We start from the raw sequence: 11,788 nt of genomic DNA, 5'->3' as shown, positions 1-11,788 counted from the left end.
ATGGGGACACGCAGGGACAAACACCGGGGAGGGAGGGACGAGAGGAGGAGTACAGCACTCACCACCGCAGAGATCCCAGCTGGACCTGGCTGGCCTGGAGGCCCCGGCGGCCCCTAAAGGGAGACGAAGTCAGTGGGTTGGAAAGAGGCTCGGGCAATGAGGCCCCGGGAGGTGGTGAGGGACCAACTGCAGGAACAAGCCCTGAACTTGGTTATGGAAGCTCCATCCTCTTCCCTGAGCCTTTCTTCCCTCTACTCTTGCATTTGATCTGTGCCTGGGGACCCCTGGGCACACAAGATGCTCACACCTGCTGCTTGCCAAGTGGTACAACTGGGGCCTGCACAGAGGGGATGATCTGGGAGCCAGAGCCAAGCGCAAGGGAGTGAAGTGTGTGGCACATGGGCCTGGATGTCTTCTGAGGACCCCCACCCTGCCGCCTTCCTTCTGTTCTGTTGGGGGGAGCAGAGACGAGGAGCTTGTCTCTGTGCGGAGGCAGGTGAAGGACAGGGGCTCAGCTCCAACCCCAACATCCTCGCAGATAAGCCCCAAGCTCCCTGGTCCCCTGCCGCTCACCCATCACTGGGGGGTGACGAACCTCAACTGCATAGGAGGGCTCCCACCTGCCCCATCTCTCCACATCCTGCCCTGGAGGCCCAGCTCACACGTCACCTCCCTGGTCAGAGCGACACTTCCTCTGAACCCAGGGGGGCACATGGGTCTCTCTCGGAGCACCTCCCTCTGTACTCACAGATGGAAAGTTCTGGAGGCACGGGCTCTGTTCTACTCATCTGAAGCCTCCCAGGGCAGGAGTGGCCAGCCCTCAGCAGGGGGCTGAGCTGGATGGATGGAGGTGGGAAGAGGAGCCCTGCACACCCCAGCCCCCCAGTGAGTCTCCACAATTCAGAGTGTGTGATTCTTTCTTTCATCTCTGATGTGGAGCCAGGGCAGACAGGGTTAGTCCTGGGGTCCCCAATGCAAGGTCTCTGGACCCCTTGAGAGCCATAAAAACAGTGATGAGGCCCCAGGAGTTCTTGTTGTGGGGTCCTGATCTATTTTTAACATTTCCAAAAGCCTTCAGTGTATTCCCTTCTCTCTGGAACCCCACCAGCTCAGAGCCGTCACACTGATCAAAGGCACCCATTGGCAGTCATCTGCGTTACAGATGCGTCAAGGAGAAGGGAAAGCCATTATTTCATAAACCTCCTCTCCAAGTCACCCTTTGTCAGTAAACACACCACCCACTCACCCGGCTGCCCAAGCCAAACAGGAGTCATCCTCAATCCCGCGCCTGCCGCCTCCTGCCCCTTTGCCATCTGGGTCATTAGCAAGCCCTCTACCCCCAAACACTTGCGGGATGGGCCCACTGCCACCCGCTCCACCGCTACCCTCCGTCCTCTGACATCTCTCCTTCCACTTGCATGTCCTCCCCCTCCTGCCCTGAGGTCCTCCACCATCTGCGCCACAACCTCTCCCAGCTCAGCCTTCCCATCCCCACTCACGCCCTCCTCACACTCCACTCCCCCGTGCCCTGCCTGTCTCAGGCTCTCTGCAGCAGCTACACCCCTGCCTGGACACTCCTCCCCCAGTTGGCTCGATAGCCAGCTCCTGCGTGTTATTTGGGCCCCTGCTCAGAGACCACTTCTCCAGGGAAGTCGCCTCCCCGCCCTCCCCAGGACATCACATCGCCGCCTGGTCTCTCCACACTCATCAACATGTTGTGGAAGTTCTGGGATCAGGGGACCTCTCTACCTCACTCGTCGCCATAGCCCAGGGCTTGGAACAGTGCCTGGCATGAAGCAGGTGCTCAATAATTATTTGTTGAATAACCGAATGATCTTTGTTTGATAAGCAAACTCGAATGTGCCCAGAAAATACGAAAATGGCACAGAGCCGGGGAACTGCTGGATGGGGTGAGCCCAGAGCCCCTCTGGCTCTGTATGGCTGATGCTGCTCCTGCAGCCAGTTCTCTCAGGTCATCATCAGCTTGCCCACCACCCCCGCCACCCAGCCCAATGCAGTCCAAACCCTTAGAGAGACAGAGACTAAAACAGGTCAACTCACAACATGGCCAGGGGGGCCGGGTCTTCCCTGGGGTCCCATGGCACCAGGCTCACCCTGCAGGAGCCAGAGAGAGGGAGAGATGATGCAGACACAGACGCACACACGCGGGCTGTTAGGCAGGAGAGGGCTGAGCAGAGCAGACGGGACACACCGACGGCCAGAGGAACCTCGCTGAGCCCTGGCCTCTAGGTCTAAGCCCTAGGGGACCAGCCCTACCCGTGAGTACGGCTGGAGGGGGAAGCAGAGACCAGGCCTTTGTAGGTTAGTGACCCAGCAGCCCATAGAGGGAGGAGCCAGTTATAAGCCTTAAGAGGGGAAGGTCAAGATGTGCAGAATTGGAGAAAACCTCCCCTAGAAGCCCAAGCAGAGGAGGTGGCCACCTTGCCAGGGAGGAGGGAGGAAGGGACAGCATTCAGGACTCAGCAGAACCCAGGGCTGTCTAAAGGCAGCACGTGTAGAGCCCAGGCCCTTACCTCTGCTCCGGGCCGGCCACTGCTGCCCGGGGGGCCTGGCTTTCCACAGTCACCCTGGAGGAGAGACAGGCAGCTGGGGCTCACCAGATCGCCACTTGGCTCTGCCACCCCAACGGACTCCACATCAGAGGGGTCCTGCCACATGCCAGTGGCCCCCTGATGCCCTTAAGCTGGCAGATGGCAAAGCCCTGACCAGGTGTGCCAGGCACCAGTGGACTCAGAAGGCCTGGATGCTGGAATGGTGTCTCAGTCAAGGGTCAGGTAGCCTGTCCACTCCAGCTAGGCTGACCCATCTGCCTGGGGTCAAGCCTTGAGAAGAGCCTAGAAAACCTGGTGGGCGGAAGTCACCAGGTCCTTACCTTCAGTCCTGGGAGGCCAGGATGGCCAGGTTTTCCCTTGAAGCCCTGGAAGTAAAAGCAGGAGCTGCCACGTCCCTCGCCTCAAGCAGAGGCCACTTCTCACTCTTCTCCCCCAGGGTCAAACAAGTCAAACCCACCCAAAGTCGTAACTCAGTCCCCAGGGGATGTGGATGCGAGCTGCCCTGCCCACCAAGGCACCTGCCCAGCCTTGGAACCTCCCAATTCCCAGCCCCTCCCTGCAGCTCAGCTTACCGGGGGTCCCATAAGTCCAGGAGAGCCAGCAGGACCGGGGTCCCCCTAGGGAAAGAGACCAGGGGCACGGAGACAGGAGCTTTGTCCAGCTTGCACCCACTCGTTCACCACTGTCTCCCCCTTTTTTCAGCCCCTCCCCCAGCTCTCCCAGGGTGGAGGTTTTGTCACATGGGGCTTGGCCTCCGACTTGGCTGTGCACCCTGAGTTGAATCCTGGCCCCTCTCTGAACCTGTTTTCCTTCTTTTGGGCACAGAAAGCAGTTGACCTTGATGTTCTGCCCTTCACCATGGCCCCCTCCTTTTCAGACACCCCAGTAAAACCAGGCACAAGGAGCCAGGGCTGCCCAGGTCCTTCCATGTCTGCAGCCTGTTCTTTCTGAGGCCCAGCCTAGTTTCTTAGTTGATTGAGCTTCTGGGTATAAATTTACTGCCTTTGCTGTGCCCTGCTAGCACATCCAACCTGGTTAAGGCCGACCGGGAGAATGGAGAAACCGGGGGGCTCTGGGCCTTCAGAGAAGTGGGGTGCGGTGAGAGGCAGACTGAGGGAAGGGGGGGCACCTCCTTAAAGCCATGTGGGGGATGCGATTCAACTCCCTTCATCAGGGTTCCCTTGGCGTTGGCTCTTGGGGAAGGAAGGAGAAGGAAGGGGGTGCCCTCCTGGGCCCACGTCTCACCCTCAAGCCAGGTTTGCCGTCCTTCCCATCCAGACCATCCAGACCGGCGGGGCCCTGGACATGAGGAAAAGGCGCTTCTGCATGTTGTGCTGCAGCCCTCGGAGGCGGGAGCCTGACCAGCCCTGCCTCCCTCTCCACCCCATCCACCGCTCATCCCACTCCCACCCCTAACACACACACACACACACACACACACACACACACACACACCCCATCGGTCAGGCTATGACACACTTACCTGAATCCCGGGAGATCCTGGTGGTCCAGGGGGACCAGGCAGACCTGATGGGCCTCGAATCCCTTCACTGCCCTGGAAACGAGCCCCCCAACAAAGTCAGCAGGACCTTGTCCCTCTCCCTCCCCCTGGACACACCAGCAGGAGAAGGGACCCTGGGCCACAGGGGCTGGTGGCTACTGGAAGTCAGGACAGCTGGCTTCAAATCCCAGTTCAGTTCTGGTCTAACTGATATCCCACATACCACTTGCCCAGGAAGATCTGTCTTCATCTGTAGAACATCCCCTTTCTGCCTGCTCAGCCCAGCACCTTCCCCAGGGCTGACCGGGGACTGGCCTGGCAGGTGCTCGGTAATGCAGGCTGGGCCTCTGGTCCCCCAGATGGAACAAGGGTGGCTCCTGTCCCCAAGGAGCTCACAGTCCAGTGAGAGTCACAGACCCACGACAACTAAGGGCAGTGCAACAGGCCTTGTGCTCTGCGCGTCAGGGGCCCTGGGCGTTCAGAACAGAGTGCAGCTCACTCTGCTGGGAGTACGGGGTGGGGGGGGGGTGGGGGGGGGGGGGCACGGCGGTGGTGCGGTCAGGGAAAGTGTCACAGAGGAGTCCGCAGGCACTGGGCTCTGAAGGGCGGCTGGGATTTGGACAGATGGAGAGGGGGGAAAGGATGTGCCACTGGGGACTTCAGAGAAGGATAGAGGTTTGGAGGGGGAGACATGCCTGGTCTAGCCAGGGTGTCTGAGGAGCCTGTATGGTGCGGGGTGGAGGAGGCTGGAAGAGTTAGACTGGGGGAGGATGCTGAACCCTATACTAGACTTTATCAAATGGACTAGTGGCTTTCAAACTACTTCTCAGAGCCTGGGGGCTCCTGGAGGACTCTGGAGGAGCTGGGGGCACAAAGTGGAGACCCAGGGGTGGGACTCCAGACCCCTACCCCTTGCTTAGCCAGAGCAGCTCCACTTGCATATTTGTTTATTAAGATTTTTTAAAATATGGACCATTTTAAAAGTCTTTATTGAATTTGTTACAATGTTGCTTCTGCTTTATTTATTTATTTATTTTTGGGGGCCCAAGGCATGTAGGATCTTAGCTCTGCCACCAGGAATCGAACCCACACCCCCTGCGTCGGAAGGCGAAGTCTTAACCACTGGACTGCCAGGCAAGTCTGCTTTATAGATTGAGCATTCACATGAGATTCTGTGTGGCAAAAAGCCCTGTGATGGTGGTTTAGTCGCTAAGTCGTGTCCAATTCTTGTGGCCCCCCCATGGACTGCAGCCTGCCGGGCTCCTCTGTCCATGAGACTCTCCAGGCAAAAATACTGGAGAGGGCTGCCGTTTCCTTCTCCGGGGGATCTTTCCCACCCAGGAATCGAACGCAGGCTTCCTGCATTGCAGGCAGATTCCTTATCAACTGAGCTATGAGGGAAAAGTCTTGGGGATTACAAAATAAAGCCCGAAAAACACCACTACAGGCACTGGGGCGCCACTGACAGTTCAGAGCAGGGGAAAAGGTGGGAGCTAACGAGTGAATTAGAATGTATATCGGAGAAGGGAGGGCGAGGCAGGCAGCAAAGTAGGGGAAGTGGCATCATTTCCCCAGGGGGAAGAGGCTGGCTGCCCTGGAGCAGTCAGCGGTTGTGGGGCTCCCCAAGGGGAAGGGCTCCCGCCAGAGACCCCATGGGAGGGGTCAGGGGGAGAGAGCTTCGGGTGGTACTGCAATGCCACCAGCTACCAGGAGGGGTCAGCACAACCCCAGGAAACGGCGGCCCCTCAGGGAGTCAAGCTGGAGAACCGCTGGCCAGAGGTTGGGGAGTCAGCAATGACTGGCCTAAGCAGAGCAGGCAGCCCTGGATACAGAGCCAGCACAGAAGACTCTGGCAGGGGCCGCCACCCAGGTGAAGGGAGGTGGCACCCGCCACTGCCTCAACCATGGCTGATCGGGGAGGCAGCAAGGGTGTGGGGCTGGGTATCGGGGGACAAATCTTAGCTCTTTTGCTATCTTGCTGTGTGTCCTGGAATGCCACCAGCATTCCAGGGCCTTCCAGCATTCTCTAGGCCTCATTTCTTCACCTGAACAGTGAGAACCTAGACCAAGGTGGCCCCTTCTGGAGTCCTTTCCCGCTTTCAGAGGAAAGAGGCTCCCCACGAGGCTACAGACCTCCTGCCCCTCCCTCTGGGCCGTGATCCTCCCACCCCAAGCTCACAGGTTGATTACGATTATGGGCCTCCTGACACCTCCTGACACTACCCACCTGTCACATCTGGAGAAGCCCAGAGGGCGGGCTGAATCAGGGACGTCAGCCTCCAGACCAAAGCAGCGGTGGTTTAGATGCTAAGTTGTGTCCGATTCTTGCAACCCCATGGACTGTAGCCTGCCAGACTCTTCTGTCCGTGGGATTCTCCATGGCAAGAATACTGGAGTGGGTTGCCATTTCCTTCTCCAGAGGACCTACCCGACCCAGGGATGAAACCCAGGTCTCCTGCATTGCAGGCAGGTTCTTTACCCGCTTAGCTACGAGGGGAGCCCTAAAGACCAAAACCAAAAGCAGAGCTAGTCCCAAAGCCACACCCAGGGATGGCCGGTGCGGGCACTCCCCGACTGCTGCTCCTTCCCCCACTTGTCACCAGGTTACAGGCCATGCCTGCCCTCTTTGGCCCTTGGGGACACCCTGAGCCTGGCTCTCCAGGAGCCCCATTCCCCTTTCCTTCTGTTGTCAGACCCAGAAGGCAAATGCCCAGAGCTCCTCTCACTGCTGGGCGGGGGGTTCCCAGTCTTGGATGTGCTTCTCTCAACTCCTTGCCCTGCCCTGGAGGAGCTGCAAGCTGGCCCGGGCCACCCTGTCACATTCTACTGGGCCACCTCTCACCACACCGCTCTGCCTTTTCCCCAGCCACCCTCTCCCACTGGGAGAGGTGCAGAGATTGGTGGCACAGAGGCCAGCAGGCATCCTGGACCCAGCAGACCCACTGGTCTGCTCCAGCTCTGTTGCCCTATAGAAGTTGCTGGGCCCATTCTCGAGTCTCTTTGCCCATCCCTGCTGTAACCGAGTCAGTCCTTGACTTTCTGAAGGCCTGATACTAGGGGTGGGGGGGTGGGAGGGGGCAGACGGGCTAGGAGATGCATGGCTCAGATCTGTGAGTGTGGCCAACTTGGGGGTCCTGCTCACCTTCTCCGCTGGGGGGCCGGGTGGGCCAGGTGCTCCAGCTTTGCCTGGGAATCCAGGGGGACCCTAAACCAACAAAGGAGCAGGCAGGGATGAACTCAGGGCTGGAAAAGAGCTCCGCTTCCTTCTTCCTCTTGGATGTCCTTCGCGTTGTGTTAATGTGATGTGTTTTTTTTGACTTCCGGGCTGCTGGGGCCCACCCAGGAGGCCTTGCTCTCCAGGTCTCTGTTCCTGGAATCAGGCCTGACCACCCAGGCCGTTCCTCCTTCCGGGCCTTCCTCCCTCCCCTCCCCAGGCCCACCCTCATGCGGCCTGGCCTCACCAGGCCTGCCCCTGCCAGACTGGGAGCACTTGGACAGAGCTGGCTTTGTGTCTGCACTCACCGGGGGGCCTGGAAAGCCGGGCTGCCCTTGGAATCCCTAGGGGAAGAAAGCAACGGGCAGTGTGCTGCACCACCGTCTCTCTCCAGCCTGGCTGCCCAGGTGGAAAGAGTGACACGGTGAGGCTGCTTCGAGTCATGGGGCCTTGTCCTCCACTCTGCCCCCAAAGGCCGGCAGGCGAGGTTCTGGGCAGGAGGTGAGAGGTTACAGCTCAAGGATGGTGGAGGCTGGGAGGCTACAGCTGGTCCCCACTCCCATACATAAGAGTGACCACCAGGGAGAGGCCCCCTTCCCTGCCTCCCCCCAGCTCTTCACAGTGGTCAGAACAACCAGCTAGGTCCCTGTCACCACTCACCTGGTCTCCTTTCTCACCCGAGCTTCCTTGGGGTCCTCGCTCTCCTCGGGGACCCTGTCACCACAGAGAACAATGCAACCTTCCCCAGCAACCGTCCTGTCCCCAGACTCCAGGGCAGGATCAGGGCTCTCATGTCCACAGCCCCCTGCCCCCTTCCTCACTCACCGCTGGGCCTGGGGGACCTGGGAGGCCTTCAGATCCTGGTGGGCCCTGGTGGCACAAAGGAGCAGAATCAGCCCCTCTGGTTGGGGGAGGGGGGAGATCCGGGCTTGAGGCAGGGGATGGGCGCAGAGCAGAGGCAGGGATGTGGCGGAGGCGCTTCCAAGCTGCAGGGCTCCTCTCCCTGGTCTGTTTGGCCGCCCCTTCCCTTGCCTGAGCTACTGAACCAGCCTCTTAACTAGTTCTGCCACTTCTGAGTTCACTCTAAGAGCCAGCTCCTCTTCTTCAACACAGCTCTGATTATAACACCCTCTTGCTCCAACACCCTCCATGGCTCCCCTCTGCCAACTGAACGCTGAGTTTTGAGGCATCCTGTGATCTGATACCAACTTCTGATTCCTGCTTCACTTCCTTCTCCGTTTCTTATCTTCTGCCTGGCTTGGTCAGACTGCCGTTCCCTGAATACTATACATTCATACCGCTGACTGCCCCCTCTACCTAGAATGTCTGTCATCCCTTATCCTTTCCAGGTCTCTTGAAACCTTATCAAACCATCGATGGTGCCAATCTGTTCCAGGGGTGCCCCAACCCGCGGCCTCTCCCTCTCGGATTCCCCAGCAGGGACAACCATATGTCCTTCCCCACCCTCGACCCTGAAGCTCCATTCAAGCCTTAGCTCCAATGCCACCCCCTTAGAGAGGCCTCCCTAACCCTCTGTCTACACATCCTATTCATGGCTCCAGCTTGATTTTTTCCACCAGTCCCATCTCTCCTAATTTATATATATCTGTTTATTCATCTGTTATCTGCTTGTCCCACTGGGACTTAGTTTCCTGAGGGCCAGGGGCCCAACTGCCTATTTTATCCATCAAGGCATCTTCAGAACAGAGCCTGGCACCTAGAAGGCCCCCGGAGAAAGATGTGTTATTGAATAAAGGCACAGCTGGGGTTTACGGCATCCTACCTGGCCTCACCAGCGGCTGTGGGTGGGCGGCATGAGTGATGGGGAAGGGAAGACAAAGGTTTGGGGAGGCTGGAAACAAACAGGGTTGGGTTCAAGTCCAGCCTCCACCCTCATTCACTAACTAGGTGAATGAGGACCCCGGGTGAGCCCTGTCACTGCGGAGACTCCTACTGATGACCAGAGCTCAGGGTGGGTCTGGGACATTGGCTGCGCCACCATTGGCTCTGGGTGGCCTGAGACAGGCCTGGAGGCAGCGGGGTCCAGACTGTCGGGCTGGCTCTCCAGCCTGTAGGCGAGGGGGTGGGAGGAGGTCCCCTCTTCCAGGCAGCCCCTCCAGCCATCTCCACTAAACCTGGCGTGATCCTCCTCCTCGCAGCTGCCGCCCCGCAGCAACCAGCCGGCAGCGCCGACTGCTCGAGAGACGCAGCTGGAGGATTCAGGGGGTTGGGAAGCAGGGGTCACATCTCGCGTTCATGGGGCGGCTGGGAAGCTCTCCAGGCGTCGGCAGCGGAGGAGGAGGTGGGCGGGCAGGGACCAGCCATTTGAAGCCCTTCCTCCCGCCCCCGCGCTGGAGAGCAGCTCTCAGACACTCACCGATTCTCCCTTCTCTCCCGGGGAACCCGCGTAGCCTCGCTCCCCCTTGATGCCCTGACAGGCAGCAAAGAGAGAGGGAATTAGCCCCGCGGCCGCCTGGCGCGGCGCGATGAGAGGGGTGGAGACTGCAGCTGGCACCCAGACTGGCACTTGGGCGCAGATGGCTCCTAGGAAGAGGCTGGGAACCAGTGGGGTGGGGTGCTCTCGGAGCGGGGAGCGTGGCTCCCGGTCTCCCACCACCATTCGGTGGAAAGAGGAGGGGGGTAGTCATGTCTACCGAACTCAGCCTCTGGCCTCCGTGGGGTCTCCCCAACTTTCCCTCCCCCTCCCCACCAGACAGCCTTTAGTCCTCTCCCGTCTGGGAGGCTCTGGGGGCTCCCCCCAAAGCAGAGAGGTGGGCCAAGTCCCACTCCCAAGGGGGCTTATATGGCCGGGGGAGGGGAGGGGAGGTTGGTCTCTGAATGGACAGCCTGGCAGAAAACACCAGCTGAAATGCTTATAAAGGAGGAAGCCCACTGAGGCTGCTCAAGCCTGGCCCTGTTCTGACGACCACCCCTGGGCACCAGCACCCCCCACCGCAACCCCAACCCCAACCCCCACCCCACCCTGCCCTGCCCCCGACCTAGGCCTGCTTACTCACAGGCAGTCCTGGGGGGCCCATGGCGCCTGGGTAACCAGGTTGCCCTGGAGGACCCTGCAAAGAAAGGGAGATGTGATGGGCCAGCCCTTCAACATTTCTGTCACCCTCCCTGGGTAAGAGGGCGGCCAAGGCCAGCCGGCCTGCAGCTGCCCCTCAGCAGGCCCAGTCCACCCCGGGGACAGCCACTAGTCCACCCCCTGGAACAGCCACCACCTCAGGCCGTGTCCCTTAGGCCAGCTTCCCTCAGTGGAGACCACCATCAGAGGCCTGGACCCTGGGGGTTCAAGCTGAAGGAGGAGACCCCTGGGCAGGGGATGATGAGGACCGGGGCTGGGGAGTAGAAGGGCCAGGCTAAACGCTGCAGGAAGAGGGAGAGAGGAAGCCCCCGGGGATGGGGGTGTCTGCCCCTAACAGGAGTGAGGGCACCAGGAGATCAGCTTCCTTGGATCCTGAGGGGTTGTGAAGATCCCAGTGCTGAGGGGATCAGGGCTGAGGGGCAAAGAGTTTCGCCTCCCGTCTTCTACTTGACAGCCGTCCCAGGGGCCCAACCCATCTCCCCAGGGCTCTTCATGTATCACCACCCCCCTGCCACTCCCTCTTACCGGCTCCCCCTTCTCTCCCGTCAGGCCCCTGAGGCCTCGCTCTCCTTGAAGACCCTTGGAGAGAAAAATCATGAGAAACTGCAGGGGAGGGAAGTCCCCACCCAGCCCCTGCCTCCTCCCCACGGCCCCGCAGCCCTCTGTTCCCATTCTAGGCAAAGGTAGAGGGGGGTGGCTGCTGATGGCCCCCAGAGTGTCCCCAGCAAAGTGACCATAGGGGGTAGACCCAGAAGGGCAACACTGTCAGAGGTATAAATTCCCACATATGGGTGCCTCTCGGGAGCAGGGGCCCCCACGACAGGCCACCAGAGAGATACCCCCGCCCAGGCGGGTGACGGTCACCGGTGGGCCCTACTGTGACCAGTATCCAGGATGCACCTTTAGGAGGGCAACACACGTGCTCCCTCCAAGGGGCAACTGTCAGCAGAGGTGTCCCTAGAGTGCTCCCCACCGAGATGTTTTACCCGATGCCCAACACTTACCTGTCCAAGCCCCCCCCACCCCAGGCAAAAATCAACTTCCTTTAGGGATGCTGGGGAAGGACTCAGGAAGGCTCCCTCCAGAGCAGTCCCTGTCTCTTTGGGGATATCCGTTGCAAAGTAGAGTCCCCATCCCTCATCCTCAACCTGGACTTCATAGATGCAACACACACCGTTAAGGGGCCGTGTCTGCCCCTTCTCCCTCATGCCTTCCAGAGATGCGGCGCCCAAACCTTTCCACGACACAAGACAGATGGCTAGACGGACAGATGGCCCCTCCACCCAAGCAAGCAGAAACAGACAAGGTCCGGCCAGGATGAGGACGTGGGGACAGATGGAGCTGGGACAAGGAGGGGCCCTGCTCCCTGAGCCACCATCACCAGCCCTGGGAGGAGAGGAGCCGAC

The 11,788-nt window shown here is 59.7% G+C and overlaps 1 protein-coding gene across 3 annotated transcripts in view; it reads right to left on the bottom strand.

Annotated features, from left to right (window-relative positions):
* COL16A1 (collagen type XVI alpha 1 chain) overlaps positions 1-11,788 on the bottom strand; it is a 55,319-nt gene that overhangs the window by 6,073 nt on the left and 37,458 nt on the right. For all 3 annotated transcript variants that reach the window (XM_052636349.1, XM_052636350.1, XM_052636351.1), the window contains 14 exons: positions 10,908-10,961; positions 10,306-10,359; positions 9,666-9,719; positions 8,114-8,158; positions 7,949-8,002; positions 7,597-7,632; positions 7,217-7,279; positions 4,057-4,128; positions 3,819-3,872; positions 3,146-3,190; positions 2,894-2,938; positions 2,535-2,588; positions 2,062-2,115; positions 63-113 (listed from right to left, as the gene is read on the bottom strand). In XM_052636349.1, coding sequence (XP_052492309.1) covers positions 63-113; positions 2,062-2,115; positions 2,535-2,588; positions 2,894-2,938; positions 3,146-3,190; positions 3,819-3,872; positions 4,057-4,128; positions 7,217-7,279; positions 7,597-7,632; positions 7,949-8,002; positions 8,114-8,158; positions 9,666-9,719; positions 10,306-10,359; positions 10,908-10,961 — 735 coding nt within the window. The remainder of the gene's footprint in view (positions 1-62; positions 114-2,061; positions 2,116-2,534; positions 2,589-2,893; positions 2,939-3,145; positions 3,191-3,818; positions 3,873-4,056; positions 4,129-7,216; positions 7,280-7,596; positions 7,633-7,948; positions 8,003-8,113; positions 8,159-9,665; positions 9,720-10,305; positions 10,360-10,907; positions 10,962-11,788) is intronic.

Source organism: Budorcas taxicolor, chromosome 2 (assembly GCF_023091745.1).
Source record: "Budorcas taxicolor isolate Tak-1 chromosome 2, Takin1.1, whole genome shotgun sequence".
NCBI lineage: Eukaryota > Metazoa > Chordata > Mammalia > Artiodactyla > Bovidae > Budorcas > Budorcas taxicolor.
Note: the sequence above shows the minus strand (reverse complement) of the source record. Positions and strands in the feature narration are given on the sequence as shown.